The sequence below is a fragment of the Egretta garzetta genome, unplaced genomic scaffold, assembly GCF_000687185.1.
Source record: "Egretta garzetta isolate BGI_Z169 unplaced genomic scaffold, ASM68718v1 scaffold122, whole genome shotgun sequence".
NCBI classification, from domain to species: domain Eukaryota; kingdom Metazoa; phylum Chordata; class Aves; order Pelecaniformes; family Ardeidae; genus Egretta; species Egretta garzetta.
This window is the reverse complement of record NW_009258886.1, coordinates 417,524-440,823: the sequence shown is the minus strand read 5'-3', so window position 1 is coordinate 440,823 and position 23,300 is coordinate 417,524. Positions and strand designations below refer to the sequence as shown.

The following is a 23,300-nucleotide window of genomic DNA, read 5'->3' as shown; positions in this document are numbered from 1 at the left end:
CATATGCTACATGAAGAGATCCCGTCAGGCCAAACTTTCGTTCTGTAACATTGCAAAAACTATTTTTTTTCAAACAAAAATACACTTTTCTGTTCTAAATTATACCATGAGTATTATTAAGAAAAAAAATTTCCTATTCTGAACCAGTACACAAGATCCTGAAATGGCCCTAGTGTTCTGTGTGAACAATTTTTTGATTCTTGTATTTCTCTTACCTTTAACTACAGTGAAATGAAAAACCTGTTTTAGCATTCTTTCTCGTCTAATAATTAAAATTTTCTTTAATACTTTTTTTGATAATTCATTTACTCATTTTCTGTTAAGAACTGAAACTAAAAGGGAATGTAATTGTAATCACATATATAAAGGAAAACATTTTGTGGCTTTCTACTACTCCCCTTTCTGTTTCACTGGTAACATTTGTAATGAAATACTCTCAGTTGCTAGAAAACAAAAGCCATGGCAATTTCACCCAGTTCTGGTGTATGTCAGCTGTTACCATCAGATAACATTTTCACAGCAGATTTCTTTCTTTTCATGCTTCTGTTGTGCTTTTTTATTTGCCTTATAAATATATATTCCACAGTTCTGTTCTCCAAAAGTTTAATACATCAATTTGAAATCTTACATGTTACAGTGTACTTAGGAGAAAATTCACACACAGCTAAAATTCAGAAATACCCTTTCACATCCAGCCTGCTTATCATGTACTAGAAAAAAATACAGTGCTGTTCCTTCCTAGCCACAGAAATATTCTGTCTTCAGTGACTGTCTAGCAAATTGAAGTAGCAAAGAGTTGTTTCAAGACACCAATCCAAAACACTGACCTGCGGCAAAAAGGCATAGCTTCATTAACAGTTAGTAATTTAGAGGTGCTACAAAATTTGAAAGACTGTCAAAATAGCTACTTGCTATACCCTATTTTCCCATAATTCACCAACAGAAAAAAAAATTGTGGATGTACATACAAAGTGGTTTGGTGCTTCTCTCATACCCTTCAAAAGTTCAGAAAGCAATGATAATGTTTCACAGACCACATTCATATACTATGCATTGCTCTTTAGAGCAATACAAACCCCTTAAAGCTAAGCAGTTAAACCGTGGTTAAGTCTCCCAAACCTGGCACAGTATAAAAAGAAGAAACATCATATTCTGTGCTATTACAGAAGTATGAGAAGACTATATTTAAAATAGACATCCTACAAGCAGAGGAAGGCTGGGTATAACCCACCCAAGGTACACTGGGACTTCTCTAAACATTAGTTTCAGTCACACAAATTTGCTCAGAAAAACTTGCTCAATACTGGCTTTGGGGGGGCGAATCTAAATACATACAAAAATTAAGGCTTTCTTGTTGATTAGCACTGTGCTCACCCAATGTTGTTATCTTTGTTTCAGGATCCTTTCCCTCAGAGGACTTCCCTTCCCATATGACACTTCATTCAATTTTTCTTTTAATCAGTACTGTAATTGCCTGCACTGACTAGCATAGGTTGATTTTATCCCAAGCCAAAACCTGCCTTTACATTTTTAAGAAAAAACTGTGGGAAAAAAAATCCCACTGTGCAAATTGCTATTTATGTGAATTATGAAAAGAGTAGATTATGAATATATTAGAAGCCCTTAAAGAGTGCAAAGTTCATTACTTTAGAGACCATAAATATTTAACCCTATGTATTCATATATTAACAGCAAAAATAACGTTTCCTCACATCTCCATAAAAACCTAAATTAAAAGAAACAATCAACACAAACTGAATTCAAACAGCATTTACCTAAAATTTTCATTGGCAGCCTCAACTATCACAAGAACAGCTAACAGATGAAACTCCTTGCATAGCCCAGTGATCCATATTCATAAAACAAAACACCTGCCTAAAGAAATAAGTCTAGCCTCTCTTATAAGCCCCTCTCTCAGATATTTAACAATACACAAAAGACCTTATTGCTATACCTAAAATTTGGCAAAAATGTGAATTTATTCTAAAAACAGAAACATAGAATATGTTAGGCGAAACACAAGTTGAAAGCCTTACTTGAATGCCATTTGAACCAAGTGTGCCAAAACATCTTGTGCATCCACAGTAATTCGACTAAGGTCTCGGTCTTGCTTTATGAAATTCAGTAATTCAGATGCATTTGCCATCCAAAAGGCAAGTGCCCCAGCAATATTCTTCTGTTTCTGTAAGTAGAAAGAAGCAAGAAATAATACACAGAAATAGTTTTCTGATAAAGCACGGCAGCTTAAAAAGGCTCCAAAAGATAGACCAGTACCTTTACCCACTTCACCAAACAAATCTCAGATACCAGATATTTGCAAAATGTAATATTGCAATTGCTGTAACTGATGAAGTTCAATTTTAACACGTTCACTGAACGCACGAAATTCTGTTAAATTGCCAATAGCCATATCAATAAAGCCACGGCATAAGCATCGTTACACAGCGCTAAGAGCTTAGCGGAATGCAGTATCTGGTAATCTGTGCGCTTTTAAGCGCATATTCACTACTGCCCATTGCCACCCTGATACTGCACTCACTGGCTTTGATACCAGGTGATTCAGTATCAAGTACTGATCTATCTCACCATCTCCCGACCACAAATGCCAGGCCAGGCAACCTCAGATGAAATCCAAAGAATAGGAACCACAAACAACAAAAAAAGAAAATAAAGGGAAGAAAAAGAACTTTGGTCATTTCATATCCACATTGAAGTGCGTTAAGCAGAAATTATGGAATGCCGTAAAAGTTGCAAAGTCAAAAAAGGATTTTAGTACTGCATGTTCCAGTTGCTGAATGAGTGTTATGAACCGTTCAAGTCCAGCTGTTTGAGTACTGTATTTTGATATGGAAGCAGCATGAGAAACTGAGCTAAGCCAACATAGCTAGGATCAGTTCCCAGCAATATATCCTACCTGATCAACCTGGTCTACCTCCTGGAGAAAAACGGACGAAGGAAATCAAACAGAATAGAAGAAAGAAACTTGTGAACAATCATGATAGCTTTAGAAATCAAACACTAAATATGAAGGTACAACACTTAGGTTCACAGTTATACACAGATGCATTAATCAGTAGCTAAGATGCAACTGAGCCCCTTTTTAAAAATTAATTCTTTCAACAGGACTAGTAGCACAACAGCTAAGAACTGAAGTGCCCTCAGGTCACAATTAATTCAAGGAATGCCCTATGCTAGTTGACATCCCAGACTAGTTTGTTATTCCACGCTCAGTGCACCACAGAAAATCCTCAGAACTTTTCGCAGGCAGTGGGGTAACTAGCCATCCAAGTAACAGATCCAGGGAGCCATTTGCCCACACTGCTGCAATGAAGACTATGTACAAACACACACAAAGGGGGACAGAAAATCCCCACCAGAAAACAAACAAACAAAACCAAACCAAAAATATAAAACACCTAGGACAGATATTATACATGGCTTTTCAATTAAAGAACAAAAAGACTGGTTTAAACAACAAAAGAGAGTCAAATGAAATACCACACTAAGCTGCTTAAATACTGGCACATAAAAGCTACAGTGAATTAAGCAAACAAAAAACCCCCCGCCAGATATGTTTGTCTGATTACTCAAAACTGAGCTCTTAATTCTTTTTGTCTTTCTATTCAGATCACTCTCCCCCACCTGCAATACAGTGAGCTTAGATGCAAAAAACTGAGGTGTCATTTGCTGTTACTATTATAGTATTAGTTAGAGCTCAAAAAACCAAATTGCCACTTCTTTTTTGTTTCTTCACCCTTTCCAACCAAGGTACTTGGAAAAAAATGAAAATGTGTTGGCACAGAATGAGAGGAGCTGCTCCTTCTACAAATGTTAAAATTTGCAGAGGATTAGAAATGCCACAGAATGATTTGGGGGGGGGGGGGAATCAGGATGTAAAAATTTGGCTTTTTTATATGCATTAAGTTTCTATTCCTAGATTTTTATTGAAAGCACCGAGCCACCACACAGATCTCTCCAATTTTACCCCCATCTCTCATACAAAGTCTTCTATAATATTTGCACTACAGAAGGTCAGAGACTTAATTTGTTCGCAAGTACTTCTTGAGTAACTTCGGAAAGCTATCAAGTCTCCTTACGATCTAGGCAAGCAAAATTAGGATCTAAACAATTTATTTTACTCCCACAGTACAGCACAAGAGTTTGTGCACCTTCCCTCTACTTCTGTTTTGGGTGCCTCTCTCCCCTTGCCTCCCATCTGTCTTCTCCGTCTTTCACACCCTCAGATCCCTTCCAGTGCAGGCACATTTCACAGTCGTAAATACTGTGAGATACAGTGACTTATTACATGGTAGTTTAACTGCAACAGCCATCAATATAAACACTCATTCTACAGCTTAGGCGAATTAATTTGACTTAGCTTAGCTAGTACTGTTTATACTCCACTAAGACAGGTCCAAGCTAATGACATTTTCCTGGTCAAGCTATAGAATCCATGCATTTCGTTGTCTCCAGCCCATTAACCTTCAAATTCACTCAATTTCTACTCTTTTATCACTTGTGTAATTTTCCTCCTTTCCTCCAGTTTCTTCAGCATGACATTTCAAGAACCTCCTTCCCAATTTTCTTCAGCCTCCAACTCTCTTCAGTTTATTTCTTGCAACTAGGTAACATCTTTCACAAACCATAAATGCAGCTACTGCTTGCTTATTAATGTCTTCCTTAAATGTTAGGTTGGAGATTAGACTGCAACTACAGAGTTGCAAGGCTGCAGAAATGGCCCTTCACAAAGGACAGCCCAGACGAACACTTGTTTTTAACAGTTTTGTAATATTATTAGCAGGATTATATAAAATACACTTGCTTCCAACAACCACCAGGCTGGACTTGATTTCAGAAGCCCTTCTCACTGCTGTGAGTGAGTATTTTCACAGGATAATCTATTTTCTAGCTTTGATTTGTTTCCAAATCAAAGTGACATATGAGCCCACCTCTCTAGTATCTTCTAGCAGCTACATGGTTATCCAACTTAATTCAACACAAAGAATGCAAAACTTCATCTTTGTTTTCCCACCATACCTGTCACCCCACGTCTTTTTGGGGTCATTGTTACTAGTTTACATTAGTTATATAAAACAGAGTTACTTTCTTTGATTCAGCCCTGTAACTTCCAGATTGTATATGAAGCCTACCCTTTCACTGTTTACTTCACATTCTCCCAACTAAACTGCTTACGTTCGGGCTCCTTGCATTTTATGTTCTCCACTACTGTCACAGTCTCCCCTCTGACTTCAACAAATTCACTCTTCCACAGCCAGATCTTTTTCTTTTAATAGCAGAACCCAAATATTTAACTTCTGATACCATTTCACTTTTATGAAATATCAATTTACCACGGCACCAAGACTCAAAGCAATGTACTAGTTCTTCACTTGGGATTCAAATCACCTTTCAACCTCTCATCAGCTTCAGAATGTACTTGAAAGGCTACTCTTCGTTTTCTTACTGCAAAGTGTCTTCAACACTCACATTTTCTCCCATTTTTTCTTCTGAAAGATGGGAGCCTGCTGTAAGTGTTTACAGAGCTGTCTAATTATAACATTTTCCCTACTGAAAACTCCACTAAATCTTTCCAAAACCTAAACAAAAGCTGAACAGTTTTGGTTTGTTGTGACTTTCATGCCACTCTCTTGTTGTTTACTTTCTTCTTCTCCCTTAATCAACCTATTCTATATACTTGCATCGTTAATTTTCTAAAGCAGGACTGATGTCTTTGTTATGCCTGTACAGTGCCTAGCACAGCAGGGTCCTTGCTCTATATGGGCTACTATGGAAGTACTTTTTGCAGCAAACGTGTATGTTTTAATATGGAAATATATTTCAATTTTTCCTCTGAGAAAAACCTGCAAAGAAGTTACAGTAATGAATTAGTTAGTGAGGATACCTGAACTAGCACTCCCTTTTCAAGAAATGACCATTACATTTTATCAACAGTTACACAACACAAGCTACTGTCTAATTTCACAGACAACCCAGTGAATTATCCTGCATTCCTACACAAAACTGAATTCCCCTTGGACTTCTGTAGAAGTCTTGCATATGTAATAGCAATAGCATCAGACTACATATAAGATGCTGGAACATTTGGGAACTTGTATTTCTCTTTATAAAACAATTGTGTCATCTTGGTTCAAAAAGTCCAGTTTTATTACCACTTTTGTGGTTACAGAAGTTGTAAAAGTAACAGGATCAAAATTTAAAAGTCATGTTTCTTTTTAATATGTTCACGTCAAGCATCAATCAGTGCAAACAACTGCTATCTACATGATATTCTTTAACAAGCACATCCAACTTGATTTACAGGAGCTCACAGCCAGAAATGCTTGCAAAGTTCTTACCTTTTAGAGAATAGAAGAGTAACTTCTTGTCAGAGAACGTATCTTTCTTCAGAGCAACAGCCCCTCCCTAACCTCCCACATTGCTCAGGAGAGTTTCTTACCACTCACATTATTCATTGACACAAAAGCAAACCTTCGTATGGGCAATCAATGCAGGTATTAGTCTGACCCTTAACAATAGTTGGTTAATACTAAGAAAAAGCCTAAGGAGGTTACTAGGTAATCTACAAGATGTGTTTAATTGCCTTGACATGTTTTTGCAGAGAAACTCACCTGTATAACTCCTTCCATCATGTTCACCATCTTGTTGACTATTGCAATGACTTTGTGAGTACGCTCAGTAGGAGTGATGTCAGGTCTGTACTGGCTTGACAATACATACCGACATGTCATATACAAAACATATGTAGGTGACAGCTTAAAATGAACTGTTGAGCTATTTGTGTAATTTATAATGGCAGATAAGAAGGCATCTTCAGCTGTAGAGAAAGAGGAAAAAAACGTCATAAAGCCAAAGACAGAAAGAAAATAAAATTAAATATAAGAATTTCATAACTTGGGGCATAGAGGATTTCTTTTTGGAAGAGGAGGTGGGGAGGGGAGAGCAACTTACAGGAATTTGAATTCTAAATCGTTTATTATGTTCTGCAGTTACTTAGGTACAATAACAACACACTTCTATACAAAGCTAGTAAATGTGATCATCAGGAAACATCTCTGCACTATTTCCTATCTCTTTGCTGAAAATTTGCATCTTCAAGGGAACAGGAAAATACAAGTTTTCTCTGTCCCATTCTATTCCTACAGAGCTCCCTTATTACAGGGAACTTTAGACTAATAAAAATCTGTCTTTGCTTGCTCATGAATCTACTTAATTTGAAATATTTGAAGTCTGGACAATCTCTGGTATGATATTTTTCTACTAGATCTGAGACCTTAAAAACCTGGGAACCAAGATGACAAAAAATTAAATTCTAAATGAAAATTTAAACCTAATCAGATTTTATATAAAAAGGATTTTGACCAAGATGCAATACTATTATCCAAGGCATTGAGAACTATAGAAGAGAATGAGTTCAATGTACTGTGCAGGAGGTGGGATTAACAATTTTTTCACAGTTAAGTTGGAATATCTGAAGATAAAGAGTTGAAATGCAATTAGAATTGGATATGCATGAACCTGCCTCAATACCCAAAGTGCCTGTTTACCCTTCTCAACAAAATAAATTATATTACTGGATTAGCTCTCATCTAGCTCATGAGTCATTAGTCTTTTCAGTGTTTACTTAAGTTATCCTTACATTTTCAAACTGACTGAAATACTACACTATAGAAAAAACGTCAGCAGGTTAGTGTTATAACGTCACAATTTACTCACAGCTTTCCCTGAATTCAATACTGGCAGGTAGTATCAGTTCTGGTCCATGAGTATCCTGAGATCTAAAGAAAGACGACAAAAACTTAAACAATCCACATGGGTGATACCAATTCCACTGTATAATGACAGATTCCTCCAAATACACTGGTTCCAAATACTGACACAACATCCTTCCCCAAAATTACCCTTTTTTTAACCTTTCCTCTGGAATCATTCAAGGTGTATTTGCCCCCAACACAACAGATCAAAATACAAACTTGAACTGTGGAGTCTGTGATGTTAATGAACATCCTCTTCTGCGCTGTATGGCAGACTGAGAGCATCAGTTTGCCATCTGCCACTGACAGGATTCAAATAACAAATTATTCATGGACACATGAAAGTGAATGAAGCTTCACCTGAAACATGAGCTTGGTTACAACAAATATACTTTGCTATCTTTGATGCCCTCAAACTGATGAGAACTTGGTCAACTTATTTGTCCTTTCTTCTGGTAAGAAGGAAAAGGAGGCAGAATCTAGCCCCTACCCTCACCTGGCTGTTGCTATGCTATGTTAAGAAATAGCAGTCACTCCATAAGCCCCAGAACTATGTCCTCATTTAAACTGACTGCAGTGCTCTTTCTTATCTGTATCCATCAGAGAATTCACAGGGGAGAAGAATGTACAGAAGGTTGATTTTTCTGGTGTCTACAAAAGGTTAAGCAAATATTTCATTCCTCTGTTAAGCAAAAGCATTAATTGAGCTGTTCTCTGTAGTTAGGCACCTATTTTTAGGAAATATGTAAAAGCTTACCATCTTCTACATGCAATAGCCATTTTTAACCACATGTAACACAATAAGTCGATTTCTACCTCCCCCAGCAACTTTGATAAAGAAAGGAATGTAATACAATTACGCAAGCCATGTTCCCCTGAGAAATTTCAGTTAGGCACCAAGCAGAGATAGGACACTGAAGGCCTTTATTCAGCTATCTCCTGCAGTAAAAATTCACAAGATAATTTTGAAGGCTGATGTCAAGAGATCTAAAATTAAATTTTAGCATATTCAATCAAAAAACTAAGGGTACCTTTGGGTTTTAGTGGTCGTCTTTTTGTTTTTTAAACTTGCAAAAACTTAAACCAACAGAGAACTCAGTTATGCCATATCTAGATAATGCTTTATTATAAAAAGGGCCCAGCAAAATGAAGTTCTGGGGAGGTGAAAGTTAAAGAACAGCAGGCACAGCAGGGCACTACGTGCACAAATTTCTGCCAGTTCAGTTACATTTCGAACATGACATCACGCTTTCCTTATGAAGAGCACTCAGTGTGTAAATTGTAGCATTTCCTCTGAAAGTCTAGTCAGGGTATATCTAGCACGGTCGTAAAATATTGACCAGGGGTTGGTTGCCTCCTCTCCAAGTATAGTGTCAGGTAATATTATACTTTCAAACTGCATTAAAAACAGTAATACGTTCTGCATCGATTTGTGTGCTCTCCTAGATTAATTGCCTATGATAAACTGCATGAAAAATATATCCCTTGCTCTTGTGTGGTTGTTTTAGCCAGCATTCTAGCTACATACAAATTTTGTAAGGCACGTTAATGTTAGGAATCAGGTAAGCATCTGCATTCCATTAACACCACTTATATATCACTATTTTCATTTCCAAACAAACACATTTTTAAGAACTCCTGAAGCGTATCCAAAGCAAAGAATTACTTTTTTTTTCTTTTTTATTATATACTTGCTCATGCTAATTGAAGTCAGTTATCTAATGAGTACGTATGACCATAATCTTTAGCTAAATAGTCATCATCTTTTATTTCACAGAATCACATTTCAGAACAACCATACCCAATAAGTAAATTGGAGTTACGCTCTCAGATTTCAATTATTTTTTTCCTAGAGACTAGAGATGAAAAAGAAGGCAGTGAAGTTCTAATCTTTTGTCTTCAACCCACTCAGTGAGTGATTAGAAGAAAGTCTTATTTGCCTTATTATTCACCTCTGAACAGTGATGAAGACACACAAAAAGAATGGACAAGAACACTTAGTAGAGGCAGACCAGTTGTACAGTAACAAGAACCTGGAACTGCTCAATGAAGATTTCTTGGTTTTTCAAACCAACATAGCAGTTACTTCACTCCACGATTACTGTCCTCAAAGTTCACAAAACGAGACCAGAGTTTCCCAGAGGAAGCCTAACTAAAGATTCACAAAATACATCCACAAAGGGGAAGAATTCAGTTTACTTGAGTAACTTATTGCCTGGCAGTTCCTAATTTGACAGCCTGACTTTGCTAATTTGTTAATCTCAACACAGTGAACATACCTGAGAAAGAGCATGTGACAGAAACGCTGTATTTAGATAAATAACTCTCAATGTAATTACACAACATATACTATCACACATATATACACAGAAATAAAATAGCATTGTCAACGCCGGTAATAAAAAAAAGAGATCTCTGTGGTTGTAGCTATCACAAATCCAAGTGTAATTTGGATCCCTCTCTAAAAACATCTTCTGCAGACCAATACCAAGGTGAAAAAACCCTGTGTATACTAACAGTAAGACTAGTATGCATATTGTCTTCAGAAATAATTTTAAAAGTGTAAAAATCCAAAATAAAGCCAAGATGCAGCTCACAGATGGCTCTATTTTTGAAATATACAACTATAGCACAAAATAATCCTCTTTATAACAAGTGCGCTTGCTGAAAGGCAGAAATACAGAAAGTTAATAATCTTCATACACATACAAATGCGTAGCTAGAGCTCAAGAAATATTAACAGTAGAAGCCTCAAGAACTTCTGACAGGCAAGAAGTTCACAAAGAATTTCTGTTGATCTTTTATGAGAGAGGAAAATTACAGTTAAAACACCGGTAATTAAACAAGGAGTTAAATCTTCGGCAACCTTAATAAAAACTGTTCTGAAAGACACTCAAGATGCGCAGACACTCTAACAAGACAGTGCAGAGTAGAACAGAGTTGTATTCTCCTGTAACTTCTGAAAGCATTTAAGATGCCCCTGCTACACAACACTAGAACATCAGGAATTCAGTTCAGATGGAAGCACAATTTCCTGCCCTTTTTTTTCTTTTTTCTTTCACTCATCTCTGAACTCTGTTCTCTGTCTAGTGAATAATAAATCCACCTAAAGGTACTAGAAGCTTCATGCTAAAACCTTTACAACTTGAAGCACTGCACTTTTCAACCCTGCAGCACATTTACCGTATCTTTCATCCACTTATCATAGCAGTTCATCTAAATTTAAAAGCTGATTTATGTAGAGAGCAATGCAGTCTTATATTTTTTCTTAAGGTTTGAAAAAAATTCCTTTCAGAGTCACAGAATTGCTGAGGTGTGAAGGGACCTCTGGACATCATCTGGTCCAACTTCCCTGCTCAAAACAGGGGCAACCAGACAAGTTGCTCACAACATTGTCCAGTCAGGTTTTGAGTATCTTCATGGATGGAGACTCCACATCTTCTCTGGGCAATCTGTTCCAGTGTTAAATCACTCTCACAGTAAAGAAGTTCCTCCCATTGGGTATTTACACAATTGTTAAGATCTGCCCTGTGCCTTCTCTTATGAAGGCTATGTAGTTCCAACTGTAGGTACCCAGTCATTCTTTTCACAAATATGTTCTTTTTATCAGAACTGACCAAGACATTGGCATCCAGAGAAAAAACAATCACACAGAAGCCTGAATTGAAAGGGACCTCTAGAGATTATGTGCTCCAGCCTTCTGTTGAAAGCAGGACTTTATCCAGGGTTGTCCAGAGTCTTGTCAAGCAGAATCTTGAAATTTTTTTCCAGTGAGGGAGATTCTACCAGTTGTCTAGGCAACATATCCCAATGTTCACTTGGTCTCACAGTGAAGATACCTCCACCCTGCTCCCTACAGCCAGCCAATTTTCCCCTGAAGCAACTTCTGCTCATTGCCTCTTCACCAGTCAACCAGCATCCTTGTGATGACAGCATGCCCATCAGACTGTGATTACATCCACCCTAAGCCACCTTCTCTCTAGACTGAGAAAATGCAACCCCTTCAACCTTTCTTCATACATCAAGATTTTTATCTTCTAATCATCCTGGTGGCAATGTCTCTTCATAGGACTACTGCCAGTTTTTCAATCTCTCTCTTTAATCGGGAGCACCAAAACTGAACACAGTATTCCAGATGCGGCCTAACAAGAGCCAAGTAAAGTGGGATAATGACATCCCTTGATCTACTGGCTGTGTTCGTGCTGATGCAGCACTCATAGTCTGCCTTCACTGCTGCAAGGATATATTGCTGACAAGTTTAGCTTGCTGTACACCAGGACCCCAGGTTCTTTTTAGCTCTGCTGCTACAATCCAAATGTCAGACTTCAGCCTACATTGCTCTTGGCATTTTCTGTCTCATGCTCAGGACTTCACATTTACTGTTGCTGAACTTCACGCAATTCTTGCTGCATGTCTCTCTGAACAGTGATGCTTCTTTTGTGGCTTATCTGCTGTCCTCCAGGTTAGGTATTACCCACAAACTTGGTGACAATACATCAATTCTGTCACCTAGATTGTTTATACAGTTACTGAGTAGGATCAGATCCAATTTTAATTTTGAGAATCTCAACTCATGACCATCTGCCAAGTTCAAATTTGAGCCATTAACTGCCACCCTTTCAGCCTGGCAGTTTAGCTCATTTTCCACCACCCATCTTGTGGCCCACTGATCCAGACCACATATTATCAACAAGGATGTTCTGGGAGATTGTGACTATGCCTTGTTAGAATCAAGTAGATGATATGACACCTAGAGCCCTCCCCTCATTAACTATGCAAGTTGTTTCATCATGGAAGCCAGTCAGGTTGGTCAAGCATGACTTATCCTTAGTAAATCCATGCTGTCTTTTCTTAACCACTTTCTTATCCTTTGTGTGCCTTGAAATAGCTTCTACAAGGACTTGTTCTACAATTTTCCCAGGGCCTGAATTAATGCTAACTGGTCTGTATTTTCTGGATCTTCCACCTTGTCTTTTCTGTGGATGACTGCAGTATTTGCCCTTTTCCAGTCATTCAGTACCTCTGATTTCCATGACTCTTCAAAGACGAAACAGTGGCTTTGCAAGGATGTCAGCCAACTCCCAACATCTTTGCATATGTCCCATCATGTATTCTCTATTTATGATGACAAATAGAGACAATTTTTGAAACAATGCTAATATTAGAAGACATTGCCTAACAAGGAGTTGAGTCCTTTTGGATGGGCACAAACTGAATTTTAACAAGGTATTATGAATACATGGAGACTGAATAGCAAGAAAATGGCATACAATTTGAAGCCAGTGTTTTCCACTGTGGCTTTGGAAACAAATTGCATGTACAGGGCATCAAAAGTGTCATTCTGTACCTGAAGAAAGGGCCTATGAACAAAATGGGATAGCATTTATCTACCTAGTAACAGCCACTATACCATAAAAGCAAAAATCAAGAAGGAGGTGTTATATGTATTTATAAATTACATAACCTTACAAGACAAGCATTCAGAGGTAGCTAAAATTCTTGCCCACAAGACTTGCCAACAACGCTACTGTAGAAATAGGAATGACTTGGTTATTTCCCTCTCCAGAGTAAATTACATGTTCCTGCCAATGACAAATGAAAGTTTCAAATAATTGTACTTCTGTTATTGGCATTTCACAAGACAGGCCTAACCACAAATCACTAATGGTGTGACACAACTATCAACTTGACTTTACAAAAAGAGAACTACAAATAACAGAACATTGAAGCAAAGGATTTTATTTTTTTTTTTTAAATGATTCTGAACGTTTTTGCTTTGGTTGTTAAACCTGGGTTTTATTTGGAGCAAGATCTCAAAGGAAATCTCATTTTCCATAGGAAAAATTCAGGTAGTTTAAGATACTTTAACACACTGCTTGATCTATCAGAAAAATGTATCTGGTGTTTTCCATTGTAAGTACTAAAGGATTACACATTTCCTACCTGCTTTCTTGCCTGCGGTAATCTTGCTGCTGTTCTATTCTAATCATCGGCTTCACCATTCCTCGTTCGGCTGTACTGGATGCTGATGATGTCCTGTCACCGTCAAGTCTGCTGGTGCTCTGATTCAAAACAAGTGGGACAGGTGCTTAGCATACAAACATTGGATTAGCCAGTATTTGTGCTTGGCACTATTAAAATGAAGTGTCAATCTGAGGCTTGAAAAGAGATGGGAAAACAGAAGAGAAGAGTACAGCACAGAAGCCAGCAGCTCAGCAGGTGTTTTCACCACAATGAAGCATCAAAGAGCACGCTTGCAATTCAGAAGACAACAATGACCAGCTAGGAGCAGCTATTTGTTAATGCACTGCAAGAACATATAATGAAAATTTCAAACATCTGTATTTAAAAGTTGCATAGTTACCAATACAAAGTGAGAATGAATTGTTAATGAAAACTTAAGCTAAGAAACAAAGTTAAACATATTAACAGATTTAAACCTGGCTGTGCTCCCCTACCCTGCTTCTGCAATAGCTCCAAGTGCTTTATTATTGTTCCATGCATTATTGACCCATGCCATAATTTATCCTGTTCTTAAGGAAAGTCTGACCTGCTAGATAGCACATAGTTTTCTAAGACATGAAGTGGCAATTCAAACTATGCAATTTTTAATGTACAATTTTGTTTTCTTTCAGTGTCACAAGTTCTTTAATAGGAAGCTTTTAATTTATTATTTCAAATTACATCAAAACCTATCAGGAAGGGGAAAAACATGCTGCTGCAAGCAGCAAACAGTACACACAGTTGAAAACAAAACATCAGTAAAATATGAAGTGTTTTCATATTTCCTAAATATTTCTAGGACTAAATAATTTGCTTTGACACAAGCAAAGCTACCAAAAAGTACATCTCAAACAAAATAGGTTTTTTGGTACTGACACACCATTCCACAAATCACTTATCATCACAAGGTCTCAGAGAGCTTCCATTAAAGTTACTGTTACCCCTTTTCCAAATAGAAAAGCAAATTCATAAGAGCAAGTACTAGAAAACAAGTGACTCAGCAGTGATTTAACAAGGTGGCATACACCTTCTCGAACAGTACAACTCAAAAAAAAACCCCTAAATTTTCCCAAGCTTCCCTAGGTCCACTAGAAGTATTTTTCTAGTGAGTCTGAAAAGAATACGAAGTACACTGTATAATGTCAGAAACTCCAGTTCTGAGCAATTTTGAGGCTTTTTAATAATTTACAATGTCTTTTTTTCCCTCCCTTCCAAAATGTCATTAAATAAATGCCTATAAGAGGTAAAAAATGCATCCAAGAGAAAAGAAAGGATTATCACAAACAAATCTACAAAGAAAGGAGAAAAACTTAATCAGAAGTCTGTGGCAAGAAAAAAAAAATTAAGACTAACAAATATATTCAAAAGCTATCAGACTATTATTAATACCTACACTACCACACCAGTATCACTAAATTTCTTTACAAGTATTTCAATCTGATAATAGTGGTAATAAAACATAAAAGGAAATGCATTTCTGGGAGGACTACTACATTTCAGACTGCTGAAATAATTCATTCTCTCATTTCATCTGAGGCATGTGGTCATAGCACGAAGAAAGGCATTAACTATTGTGTCATTTTACTCTGTTTGCTCTTGGAACACACAACTCTGGCACAAAGTTATTAACAGAAAGACAGTGCAGAAAGAAAGCAAGAGAAGATTATCACCCCATAAAATGTTTATGACTGCAGAGACAGTTTGTTTAGTCAATGTGTGTACAGGAGCTCTACTAAAGTCAAAAGACACAGCCATTAAATTTTAAAAGCCTAGTTAATTTAAAATTGAACACCCTTTCACATTTTATATAAAACATTTATTTACCCTACCGCAGATGACAATAGTCATATGCTGCATACATGAGATAATGACATATAATTTCTAGTAGGAATCTCTCCTGCATGTAATCTGCCTTCAATAGGTTGGTTTGGAAAGAGACTACTCCAGGCTTGAGGAATTCTCCTTTCTAAACAAAGTTACTATTCTTTGCACAGAATGCATGCCAAACGTTAATACAAGCTTAAAAAGAACAGTTTTGGGGGGGAGGAGGAGGGGAATGCACATGATACCCAAGCTGACCCACATCAGGAAACAGCTGGGGACAATGACGAACTGGCTGCATTTTACCAAATACCTCTGATGTTATAATTTTGACCTAATTTACACATGATCTTTTATTATTTCTTGCTAACTTAGTCATAATACAATACCTTGCTTGCTGGTAATGCTGTTCCACTGTGAACATCTCCCTCCAGATCAAATGTGGTTTCCTGAACAGCTCTAAAAGCAAGACAACATTTCAAGTACTTTTCAGAAATTATGTGGTTAAACATTTAACAAACAAGGAAGAGAGCAGCTAAAATCAGTAAATTAAAATTCAAGAGGTATACCATGAGTCCAGTTAATATTCATTTTTAAAACACTGTATCAATTCTTTATATAAAAAAGACAAATATTTATAATTTCCTTCAGAAAAACACATTCTTAATTACATTTTTTCCCAGTCAAGTGAGAATATACACATAAACATAAACAATACAAATATAAAAACACATAAACATGTTCAAGATATTGTATTCACTACAGCAGACTTGCTACAATTTTTTGCTCAGTTCTTCAGTTATAAATGTACAACAATCTCAATAACGTAAATAGTTAATAAATCATAGTAATGCATTTTATTATCTGCTTATTCTAAAGATTTAAAAACCATTTGATTGTTCAAGCTGCAATACCCCTTTGCCAGAGACTTTGCTATCCAGGTAAAGCTGTGCAGTAGCACAGTGCTTTGCAGTTGACTATGGAAACCCACGCAGAGCATTTATTTCTTGATCTGCAGGCTAGATAGATGTAGAACGAACTCAAGATTTAAGCAGAAATATTACGACAGCTAAATGGCTGGAGGTCTTCCTGCAGACAGGTCCTACAACAAGCACACAGTATACTTCCACATTAAAATAAAGTGGAGGAAAAATAATAATGGTTAAAGTATACATCTATATTAACTCAGCAGATTAGCCAGAAGAGCCTCCTCTCCTAGGTATCTTTCTCTCATTCATCTCCAAGCCAATGTTTCCTTTCTACACCACAGTATACTATAACCGCAGCCTCATTTGAACACAGACAAGGTGGAAGATGTGAAGTTGGTTTTTTCCATGCTATACAGTCTGATTTCAAGATAGTTTCTCCTGAGTATTTCTATAGGCACTGAACAGAAAACCTGAGCCCCTACAAGTCTAGTAGCGGTGTCCCTGCTCACTGCAGGGGGGTTGGACTAGATGACCTCTAGGGGTCCCTTCCAACTCAAAACATTCTATGATTCTAAGTCACTAAATCTATAGTCAGTATTTTTATTATGCACCTACCAAAAATACGAATATACAGAGGAAAAAACAGGATGGACTTCTGGACTGTTAGTCCTTGCAACAAAGAAAGCAGAAGATAAGTAATCACACTGTAAAAAGTGGTTGATATATTGAGATATTTAGTTCCCTATCTTTATAGTCTCATTTTGTAATTACCCTACTTAATTTCCAAATCCTTCTAGTGGAATTTTAGAATTTACTGTCTGAGAAAAAACAAAATGCAGGCTCTCTGAAAACATTCAGTGAATTCTTTACTTTTCCTGGAAGTTTGAAATACATTAAAAGAAGGCATTCCACTGTTTTTTACACAGAAGTGAGCATCAGGAAAACTTGTCTGCATAATGAAAAAGACGCTTGCTAATCCTAAAAAAAATCACAAGGTGGAGCTCAAGTATTAAAATAGTTATTATATATTTAACACTTAAAAGCAGCTACTCAGAACTCATTTGAAGTCATATTCTAGCCTCCGGCCATTTACAACTATCTCATTCTCTATTTTTTCCAAGGCTCCCCCCTTCACACCCTCAGTGGAAAGAAAATAAACTTTACTCACCCAGTTTTGTGTCTTGGACCTTTGACCATAAGACTTGCATCAATAGGTCTTTTAGTGATAATGTGGTCCTGAGTGGGATCCACAAATTTAAATACATGAGATGACCCAAACTGAACCTTCATTCCACTTTGCAGCATAGTGGTTTCCGAAATACGCTGGCCTTCCACATAGGTTTCAGCATCAATGCTTCTCGGGGTTACAGTAACAACTCCATCCATATTAGTGAGGTCACAATGATGAGGCTGAATTCCTGGACCAAATAACTGGAAATAGAATTAATTAACATGGAATAAACTAAATTATAGAGAAGCAGAAATTAAAACAAAAAGATTGAGCTGCAGCTTACCCTATTTACAGACCAGTAACTTAGCTTTGCTTGCTTATGAATTTAACACAGATGAGTGGTACTAAAATTAGTTGAGTTTCACTTCAATTTTCCTTGCAACAGAGACAATAAAACACACATTTAACTAAAATGTTCGGCAGAAATCCCTTAATGAAAAGTTTTTCACTTTTTTGGTTACATGAGGTTTGAAGTGTTTTCTTCCACTTGCTGTTTTGACGCAAAATCTCACAGTGCAAGTATTTACAAGTCAACTAACTGCACTGACATGGACCCAGGGTGCTGTAAGAGACTCCCTGATGTGAACTTTATACAACTATGTTTGTTTTATACATTTAAGAAATCCTGCCTCACTCAAAGGGGTTGAGACTAGGACTGGAAAGCCATTAAGCAGTTACGATAACACTGATACATATCATTTGATCCAGTAACAAAAAAGAATATCCCACTTTAAATAATGAAGCCCCTGCTTTCCTCTTAAAGCAAGAGATGAAATAAAATAAATCAGAGTTATGACCATTAACATGAAACCGAAGCAGTATTTTATCCTTCTAGCTTTGAAGGGTATTCACAGAATATTTTACTAGTTTCTACAGTTACACATAACTGACCAGAAATTGGATCAGTTCTGTAATCCGAGTCTGGTTTTTTTCCATACCTGAATGGAATTGTCATCAAATTTTTCGGTTCCAACTTCAGTGACACTTAGTTGTAGACGATAGAGCTTTGGCTTATCTCTGGAGTCAGAACCATCTGCACAGCAAGTGACAAATATTAATTTGCAAGTTATTAAGGTTTAAATACTCACACAGTATTACTACATTATTGCTATTTAGTTCAGAGTAGCAGTGTTCACCAAAAAAAATAACTGAGTGACATTCTTTTAGTATTTGTTGGGAACTTAGTATTTCATCGTAGTGTAAAAACACTGGAAGTCAACAGAGCCCACTCAATAGCATGTCTTTCTCCTACAAGTGCAAAAACCAAAGTAACCAAGAACTACTATTCTGAACATACTTTGAAAACCTTTTTCTATTTCCTTAGTAGTTTAAGCAATGCAATTTCTTTTTTAATCTCTAAGATTTTATATGGGTATACCAATATGGGGTTAAAAATGTAGAAAATAAGATATCTGCAGATCTCTACAATAACAGTATTTACTGACCATACTAAAAGTACAGGTTATCAGCAATATCTACTGTCAGGTACCCCACATGCCAAACTGTTTCATATTTATCAGATACTGAAGTAGGGCAATATTAAAAGAGAATCTTACAAAATGTTTACTTAGTCTCAATATACAGGACTGTAGCACTTCCGGCCTTATCTTTATAGTCCTATTGACCTGTATTTTCATCTTGCAGAAAATGAGGCCAAAGATAAAGTTCGTCTTCCTTCTCGACCCAGAAAAACGTATTGTCCAAATAGAATAAAATTTCACAAGATACACTGGATGCACCACAGGATTTAGCTGCTGCCTTCACAGGCTAACACAGATGAGTTTCAGCATACATATAGATCCTCTCTGCTTCCCAGAAAATCCTGCAACTTTAAATATTCAGTCCTCTAAAGATTTTTCAGGTACAGGGATAAGCCTTTTATTAAATCCCAATATGTGAGTCTATAGAGACGTACATCTAATATCACTGTACACTAAAAAAGGTAATGCTAATACAGTATCCTCAGCAATTCAAATTGTGTGTCATTTTTAATACTTAACAATGCTAATCAGAAATTATATGGCTGCATCTTCAATGTCACCAAATGCAGACATGTAATACACTACTGAATACATTGGCTGCTTACCCCCAATTCTCTGAATTGTTATTATGTCTCCCCACAACTTACACATCAAAACCTAGAGTAGCTCCTTCGTTTACTTATTTATGAATCCAGAAGTCAAAACATTTCCTCCTCCTACCCACATCCCAGTTTGGTAAATCTGGCACCCAAAAGATACAAGATTCAGTCTGGAGGCAGCGACCTTATTCAAACATGCAAAAACACTGGAATTTCAAAAGTCAGTGGCACAGAAGTCAGGGCTAGTTATCTAGGGCTTTTGTTCTTTATTTCTTACAGCACTTTCTCCTAAGCTGTTTATATACAGATTAGAGAATAGGCTTTACAGTATAGCAATTTCAACCCTATACTAAATATACTTCCCCCCCCCCATACTTTTTCATTTTTGACATCTTAAATAGAACAAAAAAAAGCCTTTAAAATATTCCTACGTATTTCTGAAATATTTTGTAAAATATATGCTAAAATATTATGGTTTTCAAGTGTTTAAATAACTTCTGTATCTCATTCCTGAGTTCAGCACTTGTGAATAATCAATTAATACCAAGTTCCTGCTAACAAACATTTACCTCACACTGCCACATACTTCAATATAGATGCATGTCGTGTAAACCATGCTTTCACATAAGAAATGTATTTTAGTATCACAATGTTTCTGCTGAGGCAAATTAAGACTGTTTTGTTTCTCTGGAGTGTCCAATATAACAAGAAAAAACTTACTTTAAAACCACAGCACTACATACAACCACTTTCTTTTCTTCCCAGGAAAACGAGAAAAATTCAAGGAATTACTGGAAGATATTTGGAGCACACATGTAATCATGCACCAGTAAGAGCCAATTTCTACAGTAAAAAGTATCTTAATCTAGAAGATAATTACTACAAATTCTAAAAAGGAAGAAAGGCCGCCTTGTTCTAGTGGAGGGATGCAGGAGGGAAGGAAGGTTGCATTAAGCTACGGTGTAAAGACTTGTATTTCCTGTTTTTAACAGCTGGAAGCTCGCCTAAAAGTTGTTTGGAATGCATTCCTCAGAACTCAGTGCAGTGGGATACAGGTTCCGTCATACCTAGGGCAAAGTCCAGGCTCCCCAAACCGTGGCAGTCCAAGAAGGCTGTTCTTAGCCACTAAGGAACAAGCTTTAAAGACTTCTGATGGTTCAGAAAGGCGATACATGCATACAAGCTAAGTCATGCGACTTAAGGTCCAGAATGGGGGGGGAGGGGGGTGTGGAATAATGTATCTGGGGTTTTTATCTAACACAACAATAATTTTCTTTTAATTCATAAGTTCAAAAGGTCAAAGTTCTCAGAAAGATGGGCATTAATAAACAATACAGAAGGAGTAGCAAGAGGCGTAAGAAAAATGTATGAATTCTCTAAAAACTTGTTCATTTTATATGCGTGCATAAGTAAACACATGGCATGGAAGAAAGATGGCCTGTATTCTGTTTCTGGCACCCATGACTGAGTAACAGTAGCAGAGCTAAATAGGTGCAGAAAAGTCTAGGTTTTGGGGGGTTTTCAAGCTTAGAAAATTTATTTGGAATGTGCCTCCCAGATGTGCCTCCAAGCCACAAACTGAAGAAGCAAGAACTATTATTCAAAAGACCAAGTTAGCCACTACTGCATACATCAAACTTAATTATCTACCTGACAAAGTTTTTCCCAGTGACATCATAAGAGGGTTCAACTAAACTTGGCACGGTTTGCATTTGAAATAAGTTCACAAGTTATTTTCTCCCATGATATGTATACAGATACTGCCTATGACAGATTGCAAACTTGTATTTCAAGATGTAACCCTCAAGCAGACCTTATGCCCAGGCGGGAAACAGTAATTTCAAAAAAGGGTTTTTCAAAAACACTAAAGTATGTAAAAGTACAGTAACAAACACTACAAAACACACAGTGTAGAGTAAAAAGATGCACAATATTCAGTGAGTGATATAGATAGTGACTATTCGCCTACAGTCACTAGTGAAATTGTTTATGTGAAAACTGTGGCTTTGTATCACTTTCCGTGCTAAGGATGCAATACAAATAGATTTCACGACTGGGTTTATGCAGTTACAAGTCAACATTCACACTTCAAATAGCGGTGGTATAAAAAAAACCAAACTGTGTAGTGAACAGAAGCTAACAGTCATTGTAAGCACATCAACTCAGTGATTCATAATACAAATGTACATTTTTGATCTACAGAAAAAGACAAGACAGGCCTCCTTTCATAGATATATATTTTAAATGCATTACTTCACCACTAAAAGCTGAGCCCTACACCACTTTGGAGATGATAATTTCAATTGATTTCGCTAACCCAATGTTTGAAACAATGCTGGGCAAGAGGATCAATCTTAAACCAGACTAAACCAAATGATGAAGATCAGATCATGTAAGCCCAAAGCTGAACAAAAACATCCACACAAGGGACTACACCTATTGACTTAAAAGTTAGTTAAATCCACATTTGAAAAGCAGCAGACTTCTGGCACAAGTTCTTGAGTGCTAAGAGTTTAGACAGTAAGAAGTTTAAGAGATTGGTTAGGTAGATTTGAAATATCATGTCAAATTCAGGAGATACTTCTACTATTAAATTTCAGACAAGATGTGCGCTTCCAGCAGAAAGAGCCAATAATAAACATTTTTTGGTAAAGGAAGAATCAGTGAGGAATGTGACAGACAACAAAGCTCCTTCCAACTAACATGTAAAAGTGTTACCACATACCATACTGCAGTTCTGTTCTCAGAAAGGTTGGCCAGGAAACCGCCCTGGCCAAGGCTTTCAAGCTTCTCCAACCTCCTGTAATTAATTCTTCTTTCCAAGTTGTTATACCTGCATGTTCTCAGCATCTCCCATTGCTGTCAATTCTACAGCTCAGGTTTGCTTTTTTGTGGTAAGGCAGGGAGAAAAGCCGTAAGGTTTTGCCGTTTTTTGTTTGGTGAGTGTGGGTTTTTTGGTTTTTTGTTTTGGTTTGGTTTTTTTAAATGCTTTGTAATTTTTATTTCAGGCTTGCAGGATAAATCCCAGAGGCTCACATCCTATGAAGTGGCTTTTTGTAATTTTTCTCAGCTTTTAAATATTATGACTGAACAACTGAAGTTAGTAACATCCCTGAACTCCGCAGCAGCCGTTTTCACAGATAACATAGACAGCATCAGCTATTCAAAGTGCTGCCATAGCTCACTTCAGTCTACCCAGCCTGTTTCTATTACTATCAGATTCATCTCAGTTTATTGGTTCGTTTACATGATTTGGAAGACAGAGACAATTGCTGACTGCCACGTTTACAGCCATAAGCTACTGAAGTGCATCCTCTGCTGTACTGTGCAGAATCTGATCTTCAGTCTCTACACAGTCATACAACCAGCAACGCCAGCAGCTGGGATGTAGCGGAAAAACAGGACATGCTTCCAGTAGCAAACTTACTGTATTTGTGCAATTGCACAGGGCATGAAACAGAAGT

At 37.0% G+C, this 23,300-nt stretch overlaps 1 protein-coding gene across 3 annotated transcripts in view; it reads right to left on the bottom strand.

Annotated features, from left to right (window-relative positions):
• The window catches only part of AFDN (afadin, adherens junction formation factor), a 91,320-nt gene that overhangs the window by 52,325 nt on the left and 15,695 nt on the right, over positions 1 to 23,300 (bottom strand). For all 3 annotated transcript variants that reach the window (XM_035889635.1, XM_009633989.2, XM_009633988.2), the window contains 7 exons: positions 18,695 to 18,789; positions 17,694 to 17,956; positions 15,986 to 16,055; positions 13,716 to 13,834; positions 7,735 to 7,796; positions 6,630 to 6,835; positions 2,037 to 2,182 (listed from right to left, as the gene is read on the bottom strand). In XM_035889635.1, coding sequence (XP_035745528.1) covers positions 2,037 to 2,182; positions 6,630 to 6,835; positions 7,735 to 7,796; positions 13,716 to 13,834; positions 15,986 to 16,055; positions 17,694 to 17,956; positions 18,695 to 18,789 — 961 coding nt within the window. The remainder of the gene's footprint in view (positions 1 to 2,036; positions 2,183 to 6,629; positions 6,836 to 7,734; positions 7,797 to 13,715; positions 13,835 to 15,985; positions 16,056 to 17,693; positions 17,957 to 18,694; positions 18,790 to 23,300) is intronic.